This window comes from Pimephales promelas, chromosome 25, assembly GCF_988280905.1.
Source record: "Pimephales promelas chromosome 25, fPimPro1.hap1.1, whole genome shotgun sequence".
NCBI lineage: Eukaryota > Metazoa > Chordata > Actinopteri > Cypriniformes > Leuciscidae > Pimephales > Pimephales promelas.
The window spans coordinates 14,932,611-14,956,608 of NC_142793.1; the positions used below are offsets into that span (position 1 = coordinate 14,932,611).

General features: G+C 39.3%; 2 protein-coding genes and 1 long non-coding RNA gene across 10 annotated transcripts in view; 1 reads left to right on the forward strand and 2 right to left on the reverse strand.

Moving 5' to 3' along the window:
* The first annotated feature begins 614 nt into the window (after positions 1–614).
* Positions 615–2,328, forward strand: LOC148965060 (uncharacterized). 5 transcript variants are annotated; one of them, XR_016150707.1, is made up of 5 exons: positions 615–958; positions 1,084–1,175; positions 1,361–1,468; positions 1,637–1,902; positions 1,990–2,328. XR_016150707.1 is itself a non-coding variant. In XM_089127782.1 (5 exons), exons 1-5 carry the CDS (start codon positions 779–781, stop codon positions 2,218–2,220), a joined length of 825 nt encoding a protein of 274 aa, XP_088983908.1. In that variant the 5' UTR covers positions 616–778; the 3' UTR covers positions 2,221–2,328. The 5 variants fall into 5 exon arrangements, 2 of the variants coding, with proteins under 2 accessions (XP_088983908.1, XP_088983909.1); XM_089127782.1 differs by having other exon boundaries at positions 616–958; positions 1,689–1,902; XR_016150705.1 differs by having other exon boundaries at positions 617–958; positions 1,361–1,518.
* Positions 2,329–3,660: 1,332 nt separating this feature from the next.
* LOC148965061 (uncharacterized) lies at positions 3,661–4,817 on the reverse strand. Its single transcript, XR_016150708.1, has 2 exons — positions 4,268–4,817; positions 3,661–4,064 (listed from the first exon to the last, which is right to left on the reverse strand). It is a non-coding gene; the product is annotated as an uncharacterized LOC148965061 (long non-coding RNA).
* Positions 4,818–10,569: 5,752 nt separating this feature from the next.
* Positions 10,570–23,998, reverse strand: part of ntrk3a (neurotrophic tyrosine kinase, receptor, type 3a) — a 219,439-nt gene continuing 206,010 nt past the window's right edge. For 2 of the 4 annotated variants that reach the window (XM_039647923.2, XM_089127992.1), the window contains exons 16-17: positions 22,801–22,959; positions 10,570–20,168 (exon numbers count right to left, since the gene is read on the reverse strand). In XM_039647923.2, the coding sequence (XP_039503857.2) occupies positions 19,983–20,168; positions 22,801–22,959 (345 nt within the window). In that variant the 3' untranslated portion in view covers positions 10,570–19,982. Of the gene's footprint in view, positions 20,169–22,800; positions 22,978–23,998 lie in introns of all 4 variants that reach the window. The other 2 variants (XM_039647921.2, XM_089127991.1) reach the window with 1 other exon arrangement.

The window sequence follows — 23,998 nt, forward strand, 5'->3', positions numbered from 1 at the left end:
TAAATCCTACGTGGGATCTCAATATCCAACATGACATCATGACTTTTGCGTAAACATACACGCCACTTTCGAGTCAGTCGGCGTGTTATCTCTACGCATTTTGAACTATCCGCGTGTATGCTTGTACGTCTACGCCATTAACGTCCGCGTCATTCCGCGTGTCTGTACACGCAGTCAAATCTCCAGTCATAAATGCCATTAACCCCAGTGACGGTTAAGTTTAGGTATGGGGTTGAGGTAAGTCAAATCTTTTTTTTACCTAGGATGGTAAGGGAACAGTCATAAATGCCATTGACCCCAGTGACGGTTAGGTTTAGGGACGGGGTTGAGGTAAGTCATATATTTATATAACGTTAAGTCAACGGCGTTCATAAACACGCTGAAAGGCGATTATGCGTCTTGATAGCACGCCAAAAATGGAAATACGAATTGGCGTGGCATACACACGCTACTTCATGAGATCAGTCTGCAATATCTCAGCTCTGGAAAGGCACCATTTCTGCACTCGGGTCTAATTCCCATGGCCCTCGATTAGAATCCAGAGTTTCAAGAAAATCAGAGCAACTAAAAATTTCGACTCAAAAAAAAAAAAAAAAAAAAACGACAGTGGTACCCCTTTCGTTTTTTTTGTTTTTTTTTTTGTGCGAAAAAATAAGTTTCTCCAATTTTCTTGAAACTCTGGATTCTGATAGAGGGCCATGGGACCTGAGTGCAAAAATGGAGGCTTTAGTCTAGACCCTTCCAGAGCTGAGATGTTGAGAAATTTATAATGGCATAAATGCTATGTGGGATCTCAATATCTCAGGTCTGGAAGGGTCTAGAGCCTCAATTTTTGCACTCAGGTCTAAGTCCCATTGCCCTCTATCAGAATCCAGAGTTTGTCATCCAAACCATGTCCTTTTTTTCCACCAGATATAACATGGTGACATTCGGTGGCATTGATGGGTACTCGAGGAAGGTAAATTTCCTACTGTATCAAAGTACATTGCTGGTATAATCCATATTTTTTTGTTCAAATCCATGTTATGACAACCATCCCATAACTATTATTAGTATTACTTGTGTCCGTTTTCCACCCTTTAGATCATGTACCTCAATGCTGGGTCCAACAACACAGAGAGTACTGCGCTTCAGTTTTTTGTGGATGGAGTGAGGAGATTTGGATGGCCTTATAAGTGAGTAATGCTGTTCACATAGTATCGTTTGAGCAATATAAATGATTTGTCAGCTGTTTGTGAAACATGAAATTATCAGGATTAGTCAATGCTGCATTTAGTTTTCATGAATTATCCAGTATTTTTAGTAAAGTTTTGTTGATTCAGCTGGATGGATACTAATTTCAAAATTTGACGAGTTGCAGGGCAGGTGACCAGGGTGTTGAAAATGTCAGCATTGCCCAGATGATGTTCAGTATGAGAAGCACAGGACATGGAAGCTTTATAAATGGAAAAAGTGTGCACAACCAGATGTGAATTATTCCTTTGAAATGATTATCAAATGACCCCAAGACCCAAGTAGGTACACGACATGTCTTGTGTCCTTCAGTGTGATATTTACTCCAGTTGAATTGCTGTTTGGCTATTCTTGTGCATTGTTTGAATGACCCATGGGGGACTTTTCTCTTTACGAATTTTAGAATCGAACGTTTGGACAGGAGTTACTCACGTTTACTATGACGTATTACACAGCCTGGAGGAAGATGGATCCCTTGACATCTCGGATAATCTGCATCTCTTCTGTGCTCAGTACACCTTCCTCCCAAGACTCAAGGCTGATTTGGCCAAGTTTTCTGCTGGATGGAGCGCTCATCCTATCAGGACACAGGGCTTCCTTACCCCAAACCAGCTGTGGGAGCTCGGGATGCTGCAGCACCCCATCCACGAGCCAGAGGAAGATGTGGCAGTTGAGTGATAATGCCAATGACATTGTTGTCTTTAAATGATTTTTTTCAATCTATATACTGATAATATTATCATCTGTTGGTTTTAGGGAGTCCAAATTGAGGATATTGATTGGGAGAGCTCAGGGCTCTCTCATAACTCTGCCAACACAGGTGTTACAGTGCCAGAAATTGAATGTTCATTGAAGACAGAGGACATTGAAACTCTACGCCTTGCCATTGATTCCCTTTCACATTCAAATAATTTCGGAAGACATTTATTTGTTCACACTCGCACATGCATTGTACCTATACTCACCATCATTGACAGTCATGTCTGAGCCAATCAGAGGACTAAAAGGCTTTTAATAATTCATGATTGTATCCAGGCACCTTATGGTCCACCTTCCATTCACAGCGAAGTATAATGCCACAATTTTGCTTCCAAAGTTTTTGTATTTATTGGACTTCTGTCAAACTGACACAGCCACAGGGAAGCAGGAAAGAACGCAGTGAAGGACATCTTTCTGACAAACATGGATGGTGCATATGGAAATGCTTTTTGAAGTATAACTTGGGTTGGGTTAACAGATTCAAACTGCACTTGAGATGAAAGATTTGCACAAATATCTTATCTATTATTATTTGTCTGAATGTACCCTATTTTCCGCACTATAAGGCGCACCTTCAATGAATGAACTACTTTAGAACATTTTTCACATATAGGGCGCACAAAATACTGCAGTCACACGTTTGACTGGGTTTGCATTATGCATCCACTAGATGTGCTAAAGGCTAAAGGGAATGTAGCGAGTGTGCGGCGCCGGAGGTGAGGCGTTTATTTAGTAAGTGTGAGCGCACTGGGGCGGGCAAGTAACTTACATTCGCAGCCTGACTCATATGAGTATTCATGTGCGGCGGCTCGCTGACAGCAACATCTGGCTGTTTTGAATGAGACGACCCGGTTACTGTGAACGGTGAGCGCTTTATGAACATTCTGTGACGCGCGAGTAGCGCCGGGGACAGTGTGTCTGTTAAGAGTGAGCGCTCGTGAGCGGGCACGCTACTTACACACATAAGCTGACCGACTCGAGGTTGAACTGGCCGTGTGACAAAGCTGGCATAAAGGGCGTCGCACACCGGACGAGAAGCGCCACGCCAGGTCTAGGACAACTCCAGGTATCGCACACCAGACACACACTTTCTCATCAATGAATGGCCAGCAATATTGTTAGGTTTAATAACATTATGAAATGAAGATAATGTCTGTTCTATGTTATGATTGTACTGTACAATTAAATACAATCGGAGTCTGCAGTCTGAAAACTTTACCTCAGAGCATCCGTTTACTGAATGAATAGAGAATCTCACCTGAAAATCCAATAACATCAGCAATTGTCATTTAAGCAGCTGATTGCTGTAAATGAATGCAAAACTAAATATATATAGCAGCATAGGGCGAAGTCAGGATCCATTAGAAACTACGTATATAACTATGTAAATGGCACTCTGTGGCGCAGCAGGATTTTGAACACGGTCCTGAGCTGTTGCTGGGCACCGCCGGTGTGTGTACACTCATAGAGAATAATGTATTCGAATTTTAAAGATGTGGCGCTGCGCTACGCGGTGCTGAGCTTCTCGTCCGGTGTGTGACCTCCTTAAGATGGACAGGAGCGCGAGTTCGCGGGTGAATTCAATAACGCGGAGCGTTGTTAACCAATTGATCCATATATAAGGCGCTCCGGCTTATAAGGTGCACTGTTGTTTTTTTGGGGGAAAAATAAAGGCTTTTAAGTGCCCCTTATAGTGCGCAAAATACGGTATATGCATTGTACATGAACCATGAAAGAAAACTAATTAGTAATCTAATTAGCAACATTTGAAACTGCTACATTTCACTTAAACCTGATGAAATGCCTGCCCTAGATCGAAGGCCTCTGTCATCACTTGCTTGAACTCAGTAAAAGTTTGCATATGCTTAACAGGTAGGCGGATTGTGTTAATACATGCAAACTGTATGTGAACCATACTGGATGTCACTGGTGTGATTGAACTGCACAAAGACTCTGAAGTTTCTCTTCTCGTAAGACAGGAATGTGGCCCTGTCCTGTGAGCCACTGGAGGAACATACTGGGGGACAGGTGACCAAGATAGTCTACTGTGTCACCTACCTCTGGATGTATACCTTTTCAGAGAAAAAAAAGCAAACAATTATGTAAATTAAATATTTGGTTTACCTGTACCAACACACAGGTAGAATTTGGAAATCTAATTGCGTAAGTGTACTTACAATGATAATATAATCTACATGAAAACTTCATAAAATGTGTAAGACAGAGGAAGCTAAGTAAACAGAGTTTACAAGAAGAAAAGTACATGAGCAATTACATGCTTCCAGCTCCTGCAAGATGTCCTGGAAATGGTTCATAACGCTTACTTCCACCTGTTCTTTGTTGGAGCCCTTCTCGCTGAACTCAGGTTGGCAAGCCGCAAAGACGAAGTCAGCATCAGCCTGGTGAGAGAAACCATGTATCGTTATGAGTTTATCCAGAAAGAGAGAGCAGTAGTGGGCGAGTGAGCTGAGAGAGAGGGAGAAGCAGCACAAAAACAATTATGTTACCTGGTTTGCTATGCTATGAGTCCCAACCTCACACATGCTGGCTGTGGGCTACACACCCACTGCCCAAAAGGTTGACACAGAAATGTCCCAAACACAGCATCATAATAAGAAAACCAGAAAATACCAGCAGAAGGCAGTATATCTGTAGATAAATAAACCACCTCACACCAGTTGGGGGTCATACTATACTTTGTTTTTTTAGGACAATTCTGCATCGTGGACCTTTAACTTTAATATCTTCATTATTATTGACCAGTGACCCCACAAAGTCTATACAAAAAAAGTTAAAGTAAAGGGCATGATTGGTACTTGAAATAAGCTGAGTTTAGGACTTGGAATCACTATTGTTAGTTGAAAGTGGTATCAGTACATCCTCTACATTTATTAACTCGTCTTCACCTCCATCCTTCCGGGGACAAAGAGTGGTTGGCAGATGTTTGGGTATTGGTTCATTAGATCAACGAGACAATAAAGTTTCAGACCTTCACGTAGCTGGGAGAGTAGGGGCAGCAGCCGAAGTATGGCATGAAGAACAACAGCACTAAAATATAAAATGAAGAAAAAATATCAATTAAAAAAAATATATACATCAATATGAAGTGAAATGTAAAAAAAAAAATCAAAACATGAATATTAACATCATTGACAAGGATTAGCATAGTGAAAAAACAATTATACCAAAGAATTTCTTCCCTCTTTTCAACATTAACAGGCCCATTATAGCCACAGCTCCAAATGTCCTCAATCAGTTCAGTCATTGTAGCCTCCGTGGCTGACTCAACCTTAAAAAGACACAAAAAAAAAAAAAAAAAAAAAAAAAAAAACACTGATTAAAATGTGTTGCCAAACATTTTACAGCACTAAAACCCTTAAGACCTCGTAACTGGGAGAGAGAAGTGATATACTCCGCATAGACATCCTCTTTGGAAATGTGCTAAATCTGTATCTCCCCATCACACAAGTACCCGTAGCACCAAAGTTTGAGGCAGCAGGGTGGTGGTCCGCTTTGAGCAAGACTTGCAGCCCAGATTTCACCAGCACTTCGGAAAAAACAAAAGCGTATAAATTAGTAGAAACATAGTAATGTCCTGAGGACATAAGTGCATAATACTGTGTTAAGATCACAAGCCACAACATTTAGCCTACTGAACATAAAACAATAAAAGAGTATGCACACCTAGTACAGAGGCAGACAGGTGCGTAGGAGAGGACCAGAAGGGCAACGGACTGTTGCGGATTACACATCAGTTTTCAGTGTCACATGATCCTTCTGAAATCATTCTAACATGCTGATTTTATGCTCAAAAAACAACTTATTATTTTCAATGTTGAAAACAGTTGTCCCATTTTTTCCCCCCAAAATTCAATGATGAATAGAAAGTTCAAAAGAACAGTATTTATTAAAAAATAATCTTTTCTAACATTATAAATGCCTTTACTGTAACTTTTGATCAATTTAACTCATCCTTGATGAATAAAAGTATTTTCTAATTTCTTTCCCCCAAAAAATAAAAAAATAAATTCTTACTGATCCCAAACTTTTGAATGGCAGTGATTAATGTTACAAAAGCTTTCCATTTCTGATCAATTCTGTTCCTTTGAACTTTCTATTCATCAAAGAATCCTGAAATAAAAATGTAAAAAACTGCTTTCAACACGGATAATAATCATAAATGTTTCTTGAGCATCATTTTATAATAATTTCTGTAGGATCATGCGACACTGGAGACTGGAGTAATGATGCTGTAAATTCAGCTTTGATCACAGGAATAAATTACACTTCACTATATAGTCACATAGAAAACCACTGCTTTAAATTGTAATAATATTTCACAATATTACAGTTTTTTTTTTGTATTTTTATCAAGTAATTGTAGCCTCTACAAATTCAGCAGTAGGTTGGAAAAGTTATACACTTAATAACCCATAAAACAATATAAATAACTTAAATATTACCAAATCAAAAATTACAAAGCGAGATGTTTTCCATATTCCAAAGAAAATATATTGCAAAAAGTTATTCAAGTAAATGGCTAGCTATATCAATATAAAATAAAATAATAAAACAGGCACTATATTATTGACCACAATACCATATGCACTATTGAATTTAATTAAACAAAACATCCAGCTTTCTTTCGAAGTGTAAATGTGCTATTTTTGTGTTCTTGTCAAACGGAATTAGCTAACTTATACATTCAATTTAAATGAATAGGGCTAGTGCTATGGTTTGCCCTGAAGTTTGTGGTCTTACATTATGCTAGCACCTGCCAAACAGCGATGCATAACTTACACTCTCTCACTCACTCACTCACTCACTCACTCTCTCTCTAAGCAGTAACGTTACTAACGTTACGTTAACCACGAGGAGAAGTTATCGAGAAAAAAAAAAAAGAAAAAAAAAATCACTGAAGAAGACATGACCAGTCTACTTGGCGGCGGCTAACACTAACGTTAGCTACGTTTGCAACAACATTTTCACCGGAGAAAGAGGCAAACGTTCAATAATAATAAACACCAGGGCTGCGTCCGAAATCGCGTACTATGTAGGCAAAAATGTCACCATAAAAACGTGGGATTGTAGCTAACAACTGTGTTAGCATCAGCAACGTCGTGAGAAAGATTAAATCCCCCCGTTTCTACAAAATAGCTGCTAGCTATGACATTAACAGCAGTTAAACAAAAGATCGTTAGATCGTAAAACATGCCATTACCGTATTTGTCCCAGCCGATGGTGGTGGTCACGCCACTCGGCAAGTCAGGCAGAAGCATGTTGTTTGTTTCATGGCGGGTAACATACTGTGTGCAACATTGGTGCTGATTGGCCCAAGAGCTGATTGTGCGCCAATGAACGCTCTCTATCGATCTGCGGCTGCGCTCGATTGCTCTGATTCATCCTCCAACTACCCGGATATCTGTCTCAGTAGCTTGAAATTGAATTTGAGACCTGAATCTGAATTGTGAGAAGTGAATGTAAAGATATATAGAGAGTTTAATTTTCAGTAAGGATCAAATTTTATTGGGCTTCAGTTCCAAATAAATAAATTCAATTTTAAATAAACAATACAATTTCAAATTATGTGATTTAAATTCAGTTTTTTAATGCAATTATTCAAGTTTAGCCATTCAAATTCAAATATAAATGGCACAAATTCAGTTTCTGATGGTACATATTTTAGCCCATAATTATACTCCTGCATAATATATATATATATATATATATATATATTTGCAATAACAATTGTGACCGGTAGAAGGCTATAACACAGCGCTTCAACTGAAAAGGGGGAGCGGGACTTTGTCAGTGCAAAATGCGTGTGGTTACCAGGGTGTTGCTAAGGTGTTCTGATTGGCTTTATGCAGTTGCTAGGCTGTTCTGAGTCTTTGCCAGGGCACTGGTTTTCTAAGTGGATATTAATGCATTGCTCTGTGGTCACTTGGGCAGTTGCCAGTGCATTGCTAAGATGTTTTTAGTGCATTTTAGCACATTACCAAGTGTTTTTTTTTTTTTAGGACATTGCAAGGGTGTTTTGAAGAAATAAGGGAATATTCCAGTACAAGTCCATGCATTTTTCCTCTAGTAAGCAGTGCTCAAATGCAGCCCATTAAAAACAGGTCCCAGGGTTACCAGGGCATCAAATAAGGTCTAATTTGATATTGTCTCTGAACCATGAGGGTTAAAAGAGGAAGGTGCTTTACACTGCGTTCTCTGGAAAGGTCACGACTAAAGAGGTTATTGCCACACTGCTGGTAGAAGTGCTTAATGCCTCCTCCTTTCCACCCTGGAGACAGGCTGTCGTGGATGCAGAATGATTTGGGTGCATATAATATATGGCTGTGATGGCAGCAGTGGCTATATCATGTTCTCCAGCCCACAGTGTGTGAATGAGGAGACAGTTATTTCTCTCAAGGTCAGATGGCAAAGCAACTAAAGGGGTTTGAGGATCCAGAAAAGGTGCCCTGTTTGCTCAGATGACTTTAGGCTGTAATTCAGGTATTGTACAGCTTCAAGAGTGATATTAAAGGTTGTATCAGTGATTGTGGGTAACGTCACTTCTATTTGTGTTTGAAGCGAGATCCCAAACAAAACAAGTTAGCTCGTGCATCATGAAAAAAAACGATCCTGCACGCGCAATGATGGCTCATTCTGTGAACTGTAAAATGTGAACTTGGCTGCTTTGCATTACAAAGTATAATGATGTACATAAAATCTGCAGCCGAGCCATGTCAGCTAGTTTTGCTGGTGCTTCACTGGAAGCAGCTGTATGATAAAACGTACCAGAATCAGTCATTTAGCTACAGATCTAACATTATGGGGAAAACTCATGGTAACAACAGCTATCTGGAATAATATTATAACAGCTTATTATTATTATTATTATTATTATTATTATTATTATTATTATTCGGCTAAAGTTAGTCCAGAATGTAGGCTAGTGTTATTGCTAATTCAAATAAATGAATTACTTGTGGCTACAAGTACACTCTAAATCCTCACACTCTAAATCCTTACAATGTGATCTTCGCTAGAGCTATCCAAGTTTAGTCGAGCTTCACTCATATTTTTTTTAAAGAATTATATTTTCACACATAGTTCACATACAAAAAGTCAGCACTAGAAGCTACTCACCTGTCCAGAAGAAACAGTTCAACCTCGGTGTTCGATTTAAACATTTTCAATTCTTTGAGTTCTCTAGTCTACACCATTCAATAGCCTTCCCGATTATTATTCGTTTCTTTGACAAAAAACTACCGTATTCCCTCGCCCTAATCCTCCTCCTTTTCTTGGGGATTGCCTCTTCCATGTTAATATCTGGTCCGTTGAAAGCATAGAGTTGATAGACGCTGGCTTATTCTTCAGCTCCGACCTCGCGTGTAGACCAAGGGGGTAATCCATCAGCCGGAAGTTGAAGCCTCGCGGGAGCCGCCATTGTAGCAGAACTTCACCTGCTGTAAGCATCCCATTAACTCCCATTCATTTTGGCGCCACTTTGACAGCGAATAACTTTACATCTGAGGCGTCCAAAGACTTAATTAGTCCATTGTTTATTTCTAAAGACACACAACAATATATATAATTCTTCATTACTTTGTATCTTACGTTGCGGCCCCGTAAAAGCTGTTTTTGTAAAAATAGGCTAAAGATTGCGTCATAACCATGGGACTTTCTGTCGCGCAATAGAGAAATTACCGTATAGACAGGAGGAGAAGCTCACAGGCAATCTTTTACTTTCTATGAGGCTATCGGGGGGACATGGAGGCACAAAGTCAATGTAGAAGCCCATAAATAGAGAGTCCATAAAAGCAAGGGGACAAAATATTTCAACAACGTTTTTGAGGAATAAGTTGATTTAGATTTGTCTAGGCACAGCTACTAGAAGATCAGTTTGAGCCTGCGCAGTTGCTCAGACATCAGGCAGGAAGTGCAATAATCAGGCTTCAGTCTTCTCCGTTGAAATCATAGACAGTAAAAGAAATGGACAGAGCGATCTCATTGGAACTCCATTGAGACGATTGAAGCCCGTTTTTGGCGATTTTTTTAGCACTTCCATCCCTGACGCACAGACTCAAACAGAGCTTGACTACGTAATGTGACTAGAGCAACCCGTCTGTCTTCTAGTGCTGTGGCATGAGAAATCTGAATCATTCCCTTCCGAAACATGCCGAGGCGGAGAGTGTGAATAGGAGCTGTCCATGAGCTAGGAGAAGGAGACAATTCTGCTAGGTATTCTGATTAATTATTTTGTCATTTTGCCTCCACGTTTCCCGGATTGCGCGCAAGCTTCTTCTCCTGTCCATACGGTAATCTCTCTACTGTGTGACAGAGAGTCGCGTGGGTATGATGCTGAAAATTCAGCTTTGCAATCACAGGAATAAATTGCATTTTAAATATACTGAAAACTGTGAAATATTATTATAATTTGAAATAAGAGTTTTCACTTTTAGATCAAACAAATGCAGCCTTAGTGATTATGAGACATTTCTATCCAAAACATTCTCTTAATGAAATACATTCATTATGAAACACATTTAAATCCATAAAAAAATATATATATCACACAAAGGGAAGTGTATTTTTTTCTTTTTATTTATAGAATAAGTCTACATAAATCATCATAGGATACATAGTTAGTTACAGCTGTTTTTAGTTTATAGATGGATCAGTAAACGGAACACAGGTGGATTAACGATGAGTTACAAATAGAGGAACCGCGAGATTTTTTTTCACACCTCGTTCCATCGTCATTCTAACGAGGGTTCGGACAAGATGGTAGAAATACTCGAGAGAAATCGTGAAGTCAGCACTTCAGCTAGGACTTCTCAGATGGAAAATACATTACTGTGATTGCCAGAGGGTGTCACAAAGTTTTTATATTCAAACCATACACAGCTCAATGGCAATGAAAACACAAAATATATGCACTCATCACACATAAATATTCAGACATTTGTACTCGACATTGCCCAACTGCAGTTCTTGCATTTGCCCAGATGAAAAAGACCACATATTTAAACAGATGTGTAGCTTAAATGTCTCCCATAGTTGAATATTGCAATGGAATTTTCCGACACACGATTCACAGGAAGAGAAATATATTAGGTTGAAAGATGAATACTACAATGATAGTGACACACACAGAGATATTGCTAATGAGTAATATGAACATGGTTTTATGAATCGCTTAGCTTTGTTTACTGTATATACTGCCCAGTGACATCAATGAACAAGCTGTTGAACAAAGCATCCATTAAAAAGACATGAAAACAACGATGAAAACTTGTTGACATGAATTTGAGGCAACGGCAATACAGCCTCCTTGTAATATATTTCTCTTCCACCAATATCTACCAGTGTTGTGATTGTTACTGGAAACACAGAGTCCAATCACATACATGATTAGGATTCTATCTGCTCTCCCTGCATTCCAGATCCCTGTCCGGCCTTTCCTCTAGAGCCCAGGCACCATGACAAAAAGATCAGCTCAGATATCTGCTTTCCAAGTGTACGTCCACTATGTTTGAGAGATGAAAAGATGGTCAAAACAATATATGGTGAGCCATATTGTTTGGACGAGAATCCTGTTGCCTGCAGAGTTTAATATAGCTGAGGTTGGCTTTTAAAACAAGGTTGGAAATGTCAGTTCCTGCTGTGGCTTTTTAGGCATCGATTGGATTTAGCACTGCAAGACTACATTTCCTTTTCTTCCACTGCAGTTTTATCTGTATTCCAGACCCACACCATTTTCCCAATCATTTTTCCCTGTTTCACAAACAATAAAGCTAACTGGTCCGATAACATAATTTAAGCGTGTGCATATACTTCTAACGCTATTCCTATAACATACTTTCTCATATGGCTTTAAATACCAAATAGACTATCTCTATGGCTTTCATTACAATATTTACATTATTTAGCGAAAAAAAAAATGGTTTATCTGAATTGTTTAAAAAAGACAATTCTTTTAAAAAAAAAACCCCTGCTTTACAAAGAAAGAATCTTAATCGTCATCTTTAATCACCATCTGAGAAACAGATTCAAAGACTTTTTAAAAAAAAAAAAAAAAAAATACGAATTTGCCAAGAATTCAAATGCTGTCTTATATCCAATGACTAATGCTTATAAGAATGATGCAATGTACATCAAAGATGACACTGCTGTCACTATCTCTTCATTTTATGACGGATTCTAAAAAGATTTTATAAAAAGGGCAGAAGTTATAATATAATCTCATAAGATTTTCGACAACATTGCCAGACCTTTCGAGAGAAAGAAAGTGTAACTTTACAGCTTTGTCACATTTCCACCAAAAGCTACCCATCAAAAACATCTTAAACTAGTCTAGCAAGTCTGATCAAAACACGCAAAAGCTTGATGCTAACATCTTAGCTTAACTAGCTACAGTTAAATAAGTCAAATCCCAGTGATTCTAAAGCTAAAATCGTTTGGTCCTCAGCAGCGACTATAACCCGAACATGGCGTTCGAAATACGTTCTATGGTATTCGCTTAATATAATATTTAAAGTTTACTTTTATGAACAGAGCTATCTTCATACCTACTCTTCAACATACAGTACAAAAACACTTGATTGATAAAATTGTCAGTTTCTAAAAGCATTTGATCTCTAAAACTTCCCTGTGTATTCTAGCATGGCATGATGATTGTTACGCCGCCACAGAAAACAAAGCATGTGTGTCCTACATTCCTACTACTTTGACCTAAGGCCAATTAATTGTTAATTCTGACCTTGCTATCGTTCAGCTATCAAACACTCTCTGATAGCAATGGCCTTAAATGTTAGTCTCTAGGGTCTGCTTGTAGTAATAAATAACTGTTACGTGCATCAATAAAAGAATACGAGGAGACCCTGACACAAATTTAACCACATTCCTGTTTAGGTTGTGTCCTGATCTCATGAAAATATGCTAAATGTGCCATAAACTATAATGTCAGCTCTATCATGATAGGGTTAATTGGAACTTATGGGCCAGGTGTCAAACTATAACTGTGACTCAAACATGTTCTTGTTACGCTGCAGTTAGAGGTTAGTTTTATTCTGATTTAAACGCATGGCGTTGTGGGTGGCAGTGCTAGTGCAGACGAGCTGTGATCTGAAATGTCACCCAAGTTCTGAGGCAAACGTGGGCAGCATAGAGTGAGTCACAAACTCGCCACCCCACTTCTGCTCTATTCATCCTTCTCACTATTTTTAATCAGGTTATTGTATGGGTGGAACCCCTGCTAGCACCCTCTTAACTCCACTGTTAGCCATGCCGTTAAGGAAGACATTTAAAGCAATCTCTCAGCAGTTGCTCCTCGATTCAGAAAGCCCTGATTTGTTCATTGTTGGATTATGGGCTCTATTAGTTAAAGGCAGTGTTTTGAACGGTGCTTTTACAATTACAACCATGCAGTAAAAAAAATAGCTTGCAACAACCTAAAATTGGTATGCTGGTCTTAGTTGATCAGTGGTTCAAGCAGGACAATCTGCTAAACAACATCATGGCAAGGCAGGTACTAGCGAAGACCAATTTGTTTCAGCAGAAAAACCCATATACACAAGCATACTGCATCAAAGACGTTTGGAACGGCTACAGCTAGAAAGAAAAAGTGACTTATTGGCGCCTTATTGAGTTGACAACTGGCAGTTTATTTTACAAACTTGGCAAACAATAGGGTAACGACTAATCGCCATGCTGTTTAGGTATTGAGCTTTGACCAACAAGGTTACAGTCATTATCTGGCACAAATGAAAAGAAACAATTACAAGAGAAATAACTTTTCACTCAGAGTTGGAACTGCCTTGTAGTAATCACCTCGGTAAAACATCTTTCTCCCTCAGTTTGACCAGAGAGTGGAACGAGCTTGAATAATACATTTAACAGTCTGAACAAAGAGCTCAAAGGAGCGCAGTCCTTTTTTTGTTCTGATTGACAAGTATTCTTCTGTGGAACAAAGGGCTGTAGTCTCTATTAGGAAATAAAACAGTTCTGTACAAAAAGACGAGAGAGAGAGACCGAAAGAGACTTACACCTAGATGTCCACCTAGACCCTTTGGGATATCCATACTTGCTGGTGGACTAGTAAACCCAGGAAGGGTGGCAAGGCAAGGCAAGGCAAGGCTAGGACAGATCACCATTTGTTCAACATTTCCGTTCCAAAAAAAGATACTCCACATACCTCGCTTGGATCAGTGTGTATGTGCTGGCTCATCCCACTTTCCTTTTCACACAGGGAAAGAGGGGGCCAAGGTACCTTTGGAATAGAAGATCCGAGATGCTTCTTGCATCCTAATGAGAGCCGTCAGCACACTCACAGCAGCAAGGTTAATCTAGATGTCAAAGTCTGCTGACAGTGCAGGAGATTGCTCCCCATCTGAAGTCTTAATGCTGCAGTCAATTTTAACCTCCCTTTTAAGAAAACCGGAGTTGCATTTGGCCAGGCTTTTCCCGAGTTAAATGCACAACTGTCCTTGGAAGCGGGTTCAGCTTTTCCCACAGCTCAGGAGATCTGCCGGCCTAAACCATAGATCACTTTATGTTCTAAGTAACACGATTCACATGCTTGTCCATGTGCCAGGAGTGTACAGCAACTGCGCCGTGAGCTGAGTCAGGCTCTCGAAATGCAGCTGGCTCTTTCTCAGGGATATCGCTACTTCGGATGTGTAAAAACACTGCCATTGTTATATGCGTATCATCAGCAGAGTGTGACGTGAATCGACCAAACGTTTGGAACGTCGTCTTTCCACAGTACATTAAGTGTACTTAAGCCGCAATGCACTGGAGGTAGATAAGGACTTGTTCTGGTAGTCTCATTTGTAATTTAGGAGTGGGGTTTCAAATCAGATAAGGATCTTTAATTAAATGTTTTGAAGGCAATGAAAATGAGTTTTATCTAGCAGGCAAAAAACGAATAGCATGTTTTATGCGAGTCACAGTAACAGCCGAAGATCTGCAGAGACAACAATTTGGGATAACAGATTCAATCAGTAAGATATTCAGCGTGACTGCATCTCTTGAAGATTAATGCTCCAGGTGTCCACATCAAATGTCGGGGGGGTAAATGAGTTCTAAAAGCTGGTCGGCTAATTTGATGGGGTTGTTACTGGTTTCGAAAGAAGCAAAGCTTGGATTAGCATTGCCTCCAAGTGCTCAAAACAGAATATATTAAAGGCAGCAATTCGGGTAAAAAAAAGTTAATACACATGACGTCTTTGCAGGCAATTCTAGACATTGGATTTGAGCAACATTGCCGGTGATTGGCCAATTACAGTTTTTCTTCGTCACTTTGTCCTAGTAAAGCAGTCTTGCATGCGCTAAATGCTTTGGTAAATCAGGCCCACAGAAGGTAGGATAAATGGATGAGGAGAGAGCTGATCTGAGATCAGCAGCAAAGCGTGACTGTGCCAAGGTTTCTGCAGCCCGTCTGCAGGGTTATGAAGTGCTGAAAGAGAGCTCATTCCAGACGTAATGTTCCAGCTTCCTGCCTCGCTTCTTCTCCTCATGATTAAGGTCTTAAACCTCTCATCAATCGCCGTGCGCCTGCTTGCTGCCATGGCGGCGGTAAGCGAGAGAGGGAGATTCTGCCTGCCTCACAGCTCTGAATGCTTAACTCAACTCTGTTAGCCTGCCAACAGACAGCGCTGTGGCACTTCTATCCACTATGTTAGCGTGTGACCTTCACTGATTCATCTCTCCTACCTCTCTCTTTCACACACACACACACACACACATCAGTTCAACCACACACACACCTCTCTTCTCTGCCTCAGGGGGATTACCGAAAGACTGGCCATCATATTTAAGGGATATCTAAAAGCCCGGGCCAAAAACTCATTTCATTGGTAATTTCCACCCATTTCTGCAAGGTGAAGTCATTAGAGTCGCGGCAACCCCTGGAGCTGCCATATCGTCACCCTGCTGTCACACACTCTCTCTCTCTTCTGATCCCCCTCTCCAAACCAGCTGTGGCTTACACACTCGCGTCCTTTCATTTACTGAAACTACTAATTCAGCGCACGCTAGTTCTCAGACGGCTTCAGGTGATAAAGATACAGCCTCCCCACTCCCCGCAGCCCGACCCCTTTGTATAATCCACATTTCACAGGTCGTTGAGCCACGATCGGTCCCACCAAGTAAACCACAGAGAAATGTCTGACTCTTTCAACCCTGTTAGTCACAGTTATGTACCCAGCGACTCAAATAATCTTCATTAACCACTGCCGGCAACAGTGAGCCACAACCTTTAGACCTCTTCAGGAAACAGGTGCAGTCTATTTGTTAGAAATATATACTATGATTATGTTTCAGAAGTGGAAAATGCTGGCCAGTCATAAAACAAATGCCCAGACAATGTTTAAAGTATACATTTAATATCGATGGTTATTATTTAAAGGAATACTTCACTTCAAAATGAGATGTGTTCTGATGAACACAAAGATATTTTGAAGAATGACAGTTAATGGACCCTATTGACTTCCATAGTGTGAAAAATATATATTATGGAAGTCAATGGGGTACATCAACTTTGGTTATCAACATTCTTCAAAGTATCTTCTTTTGTGTTCTGCAGAAGAAAGAAATTCAAACAGGGTTGAAACAACTTGAGGGTGAGTAAATGATGACAGAATTTTTATTTTTAAGTGAACTATTCCTTTAATAATATTGTTAAAAACTGCCACAGTGGAGATAAAGCATGCTAGTGCTGATACCATTTTCTTTTTAGAATAAACCAGCAATTTATTAAAGGGAAATGTGAGGGAGGCAGCAATGTTTTTTTTGCTCATAAAATTGCCCAAACAGAAAAAAAAAGCAATAGCCTGTTCATGATAACGTTTCATATTTTGAACTTAGCCCGATTTGCATTCTCTAAGTTTTGTCTCTTTACGGGACGGCTGGGACTTGCTTTCATTGCCAAAAGTGACATTTTGTCTTTCCTTCCAATAAGAACCTAATTCAGCATGCATGCTCACAGTGTACTACAATTGACATGTAAAATCTAGTATGCCACATCAATGAGAGATTTGCAAAAATTACAATGAATGAATACCCCTTTTCCACCAAGGCAGAGCTGGTGCTGGTTCGGAGCCAGAGCCTAGTTTCAAATCGGTTCTTTGTTTTCTCGACCGCCAAAGCACCAGCTCCGCACCAAATCATTGCTGGTCTAGAAGTAAGAACCGCTTACGTCAGCAGCCGGGGGCGTGGTTACTGTGACCAACAAGACGAAAAAACAAACAAACTTGTGACTGCCATTTTTTAAAATAGCAGCTAATCATGCTACTAGCAGCTCGATAGTAATCTTCGTTAAGCTGCAGGGACGTGCTGGATTCGCCGTGTTTGAATAACGATGTAGGTTTGCAAAGCCATGAGCATAAATAGTAACTCAACAACCGCCAATGTTGATGGAAGGTTTGTTCGAGATGCAGCGTGGACTGATCGGAGCTGCGGGAGTGTTTGGAGAGTTTACGACTCCTGCTTTTGAATCGAATCTTTTTCTAATGTTTTTTCGAATCTCTCTCGCAGTTCGGGATTCACAGTGCTGAACCATCTCGAACAAGCCTGGTGTGTTTGTGTGTGCCGCGCTAGCGTTGCTGGGCAACATGAGAATACAGTGACGTAAGATCTGGCTCTGTGATGGCTCTCTAGGCTGTGGAAAGGCAAACCGGTTCTTTGAAAGCTTGTCAGTCGAACCAACTCCGAACCAACTCTAGCTCTGAACCGGCACCTGGTTCTTGTTGGTGGAAAAGGGGACTGTGTTTACAATGTACTCCCAAACTAAGGGCTCGTCCAGGATGCAGATGCTAGAGGAAAGCAGAACTCGAGTCTGTTCGAGCAAGCAGTTGTGTTCTGCACAAAAGCTTGGTGAGCAAAATTGCAAAGTCAGTGGATATCTGCAGCAGGGCCCCGTAGCTGACGAGAAAATCAAAATGAGCAGCGCGTCTTATCATACATAAGCACATCGCTGACGGTGTTATTGAAAGACTTTTGCAATTTCCCCCTTGTCATAGATGTGGAGAGAATTATCTGGCCTCTGTGGGAAGCAGAGAGAAACAACACAACAAGTTCAACAAATGTTCAAGTCACTTCCTCTGCGCCAGGAACTTTTCCTGATGTGAAGGTTGAGATTATGGTTAAGCGCAAATGTGTTCTGTCGAACTGTGATGGGCAGGTTGCCTCGAACAGCAATTTAAGTCACGGTTCCTGATAGAGACTTTTTCCTGTTAAAAGCAGGAAAGTTTTTGACTTTTTTCACTTTTGGTAGTGGTTTAGTTGTGGTTTAGTTTTATAAAATGCTCCGCTGTTGATTGATGTAAAAGTGTGTGCTCAAGAATCGTTTGCACAGATAGGCACACCGCTTCTGCAGCTGAACTAAAGATTACTTGGCTGATTTATTCCACGTGTAATGATTATAGATTTATCATTAGACAAATACTGAGCCACAGATCACCTTGAATGAAAAGCATGAGCCAGCAAAACCGAGAGAATATATTACGATAAAATCCAAATGTCACTTCAGAATAAATGAAGAATGTTTCAAAGAAGCCTTTTAGTATTAGGAAAGCTCCATCTCGATTATGCAATTATCGCTTTATTGTGGAATCCACAATGCTGTTATGGATTCTCTTCCATTATGTTTTGATGACTCTATTAGAAGCATAGCTATATTTATTACATGATACTGGTTGGAGAACTAGGAATGGACAGTGTTTCTTATGGAATTTAGCATAGACATAATGAAAAACGCTGCTCATGCTAGTTCTTCCAGTTAGCGTAACCATCTCTCTTTTATTAATAAAACTATGGTAAAGGATGATATATTATGTTTGCAAAGAAGCATAAATCACAGTTCATAAAAGCAATGAGGGCTAATGAATGGAATATGAGTATTTTCTGGGCATGATCTCACTTGGGAAACAATTCTACTGTTCCTGTTACATTCATTTCAGAAGCAAATGGTCTCTGGAATACAAGGAGCGAGGCAACATCTCATGATTTCCCTTTTTGTGGTGTGTTTCTGTTTGAAAACCCTAACCGTTCTTGAGCTCTAGGTCACATCCAAAACAAAAGAGGGGGAAAACCAAAAAAAAACAAAAACAAAAAAAATCCTTTAGAAATATCAACATACATTCTATGGACATGTGAAAAAAAAAAAACATTAAAATATTATCAAAATATTTATAGAAGTCACTCACCGTAACAGCACGCCAAGGAACTAAAATCATCTAATCAGGAAATGAAATAAGTTAACATACTGTTGCTTGTGACAGAAATTTACATTATGTACATTCCTTTTTTTTTTTTTTTAAATAAACTCCTTTGTATTGATTGGTGGTTCCTTCAAGTTATTCCATTCACTAAAAAGCTCCTCAGAATATTTAAAAGCCCTGTTGGATACTTCCTGTAGAGTCAAAGAGAAGATCCGGCCAATCAGAGCGCAGTAAGGCTTTTTTCGAAAAAAAAGTCCTTGCCAATTATCTGACATGGCAACACGTTAAGCAGTCATATCCGAAAGGCGACCCTCAGCAAGAAACATGGCATACATCCACACTCGGAAGTGAAAGAAAAATAAATAAAAAATATATATATATTTATAAAATGAAAAACAAGTAACTACGGGGAGAATTGTCAGGCAGTCAGGAAACAACAACAACAACAAAACAAAACCTTTTTTTTTCATATTTTAGGGGGAAATAAATGGTTTCCATTGTTCCTTACGAAAATGAAAAGAAAAATAACAAAGAAATAAAGGAGACTCCTCTTCTTGCAGTAGAACTGTACATCTTTATATGCAGGTAAACAAAATGTAAAAGTGCTTTTTAAAGACTGTTATCCAGTGTATCGAAAGGAGTAGCAGGCACTTAAGTCCATCCCATGTTGTAGTTGTCTGACAGTGGTACATGTTGTTTGGGGTAAATCCCAGGTTTTTCCGTTCCTCCGTTATCCAACGGATGCAGACAGACATCCAAACATATTCCCAACAAACATTAGCCCAGGATATCCAGGTAGACAGGTGTGGCTTTACCCAAGGCATAAAGAATTTTCTGGATGTCTTTGATGTTCAACCTCTGCTGCGGTTCCCTCTGCCAGCATCCCAGCATAATGTCGTACACTTCCTTGGGACAAAGCCGTGGCCGCTCCAGCACACGTCCTTGTGTGATGCATTCGATTACCTGCAAAGACAGGGAGAGAGTAGGGAATTATTTATTGATAAATATTCTATTCAACCTTTTCGAGGCCAAGGGCTCCTGTTACATATTGTATAAAACTGAGCATTAGTTCACCCAAAAAACGTGAGCGTAAGCTACTGTTGTTGTACGTCACACGCATCACACACATGACCAGCGTCGGCCAATAGTGAGCCTACGCGTGACGTAGCTCTACGCCATCACACTACGTTAACTGACTAGAGGCCCACAGAGAAGGAAATGAATAGTTGAAATAAAGTCGTTATTTACGCTTGTTTTTGCTCTTTAAAAAGTATTTTTGTCGCTTGATAAAGTTGAGATTGAGCCACTGTAGTCACTTGGACTATTTTAACGATGTCTTTAATAACTTTTCGGGGCCGGCAAGTTTCAATCCCTCAAGAAGACTATGGACTAGTATGAAGAAGTGATCCAGCTCTCAGATTTCATCAAAAATATTTTAATTTGTGTAATACGGGGTTGGAACAACATGAGGGTAAGTAAACACTGACAGAATTTCCATTTTTAGGTGAATTATCCCTTTAAGTATTTACATACTTTACGATACCAACAATATTGCAAAATCAAAACCTACTTATTAATGTAGGCGGGACAACGAAATATTTAGCTAAACTACTTTTGAGTGATGTATTTAAAAATAGATATTTTAATTCAGTCAATTATTCTCTATCTACTGATTTCAAAATATCCAAATATAGAAACACACTACTATTCATGACGCTTAAAATTCAGCTTCGCTATCAAAAGTTGCTTCAGACCAACAGCATGGGTATACTGCAGTATTATTTATATATATATATATATATATATATTTCAGGTATAATTTTTTGAAATTCAAGTCACAAACTTAAAGTCATGTGATATCAAAATTCAGAGCTTCATTTCTAAATTATTATATTTACACTCTTGGAAATATGTGAGGAAGCTTTGCTCCGAAGTGCACTTCTGAAAGAGTCAGATGCGGCGAGAGGACTTGCTGACAGTCCTGACAACACAAAACAGACTACACAACAGACTTAATCTATCATTTAACAGTTCTCTGTTTCTGTAGAGAAACAATCTACGGCCTTTGTGTTATGATACGCAAAATAGGACCATCTCATGAAACTGAAGACATTTGCTTCAGTGGATGGCTTCATATCGACTTTTAGAAAAGACAGATGATTGTTCGTGGTCCCTTGTGTCCACCGCGCTGACTCCAGCTTGTGGATGTCTGTGTTCTATCGACTGAAAGTTTGATTTAGTTTCTTCCACCGGTAGAAATGACAGCATACGTTCTGATGCAATACAGTAGCCACCAGCCCTCTGGCACCAGAATATGGAGCAGTGCATGCGATTAGCATTCAAGCCCCTTCAGTGCATAATACAAACACACATCTTTCTTGCATAAATCGCACAGCACCTATAGATTATGGTTCGCTGAGTTGATATTGATAATCTCAGTGTGAAGTAGTGCTCAAACCAGCTGCGAATAGAAGCTTCAAGAGAATCGCTGTCGCTTTTTCACTTTTCACAGCTTGGGAATCTGAAGTGGGGAATGAAGTATTTTCAGCACATCCAGCTGTGTTTGGTCAGCAGAGAAAAACATTAACACTTGCTCTGCTTAAGACTCTTTGTATTTGTTCAAGTCGTGGCTGATTATATTTATAAATAAATTGTGTTGCATGTTAAAATGTGTACACATATATTGGCTTAATTTTAATGTGTAAAACAACTTATTTAAAACAATTTTCTTTTTATTTATGGGGGAGAAATATGGCCTAGATGAATTATTAGATTTCAAGAGATTCATCTCTTAAACAATCTACATTCACTCATAGTCTATCTTCTTTTTTATTGTACAGAGAATCCCAGTAAACATAAGTGGATATTTGTTTGCACCATTTTTGCTATGAATGCATAAAACCCAGTTTAGTATCAGTACTGAAAACAACATTACAAGGCTTGTCTAACCATAACAATATTTAGTTCAATAGTGGTAATTATGCGATTTATGTGAAAAGGTAAATAATAATCTTTGCTATTCAGACACAATGGAATAATTTGGGAGCAGCATCTCTATGTGTGTGTGGCTGTTTGGAGTTCATCCAAACCTTAGTTGTGAAACGTTACATGGAGAACAACAATAGCCGAAAATTAAGTGGCAATGTTCCTCATTAACTCGACACACAAGCGAATATGTGTGAGACAAAAAAATCCAACATGACATTTCAACATGTGTACTCCCTGTTCATTTTATAGGAAAAACTCGAGCTTGAGTTACAAGTCTATACCTGTCAAAAGCCTCATGACAACCGCCAGTGATTATGTTGTTTAATTTCGCTCCTTAGTCAACCTGTCTCAAAACTGAATGTGTCTCATAATGCTAAATTATTTTCACACTCCAGTACCATTTTTTTTCATCCAGTATAGACTTTCTGTCTCCATTAAGCTTTTTATTATCATTTCATCTGGGCACCTTGCTTTCACCTCTACGCCAGTCATACAGTTAACTAATAACGCGTGACCAAAGCTAGCCAGAGGGCTAGCAAACATCTAAAAAGAAGACTTGTTTCTGTCAGAGAGATTTTTCTTATGGGATCCGACAAAATGAACATACCTCATTATTTGCCAGCTGAAACCATGGCTGCTTGCCGTAGGTGAAGATTTCCCAGAGGATGACGCCGAAGCTCCAAACATCGCTCTCTGTCGTGAACTTCCTGTACATGATGCTTTCAGGTGGCATCCAGCGAATGGGTAGCATGGTGTGTCCACCCACCTGTTGGAGCACCATATCCTGATTATCAAAAACAGTCAGAGACTAGTGAACTTCACAAACTCGTATTACTAAAGATTAACAACACTTTATGTTAAAATACAGAGTTCTATAGGGAAGAAATGATTAAAAGTCTTGTAGATGCATTTTGAGATTTTTACATTCACGTTTCATGACTTACATAATTTTTCATAGTATTTTGTAACTTCATTAAGTACATCACCAAGAACGGCAACTATAACCCCAGACAGCAAACTGACATTGAATCAACGTGGAAACGACGCCTCTCATGACATTGAAACAACGTTGATTTTGCTCATCGAATTAACGTTGAACCAACGTCAGACGCGGCATTCTTCAAAGCTAAATAAAAATCGAAAATTGGTTTGAAACAACGTTGATTTCAAGTTGATTTTCCGTTAGTTTTGAAAGAATGACGAGCTGACGTTGGTTCAACGTTAATTCGATGAGCAAAACAATGTCAGATCAACGTTGTTTCGATGTCACGTTTCCACGTTGATTCAATGTCAGTTTGCTGTCTGGGACGTCATTTCAATAACGTTTCAAATCTATGAGAATGGAGACACGAAGTGAACTGTCTTTATAAAGTATCTTATTAAACGGTCTGTACACTTACCAGGATCTCAATGCTTCGTTTTGCATGAATGGACTCTCATTATGTTACTGCATTAGTGTGGAGCTATTTTGACCCTCGTTCTTTCCTGTGTATTAGCTAGCGATTTCTTTTTACTTATTCTATGCCCCATATACTAGCGTTATACGCTAAACAGTTTTTAGAGATAAAACTCTTTACATTTGATTATCACGAAAACAAATCTCAGGGAACGAATGACTAGGTACGTATGTTTTATTAGAGGTTAATTTTGCGCCGGAGTTCTCCTTTTAGACATAAATAATTGTGTTTATGAGAATATTCACTGGCCATTTTGACACATAAGTGTGTTTTTGATCATTATAAACCCAATAAGGCGGCAAAAAGAACTCGGTCTAGTATTCGTGCTGTATGAGTATGTAAACAACA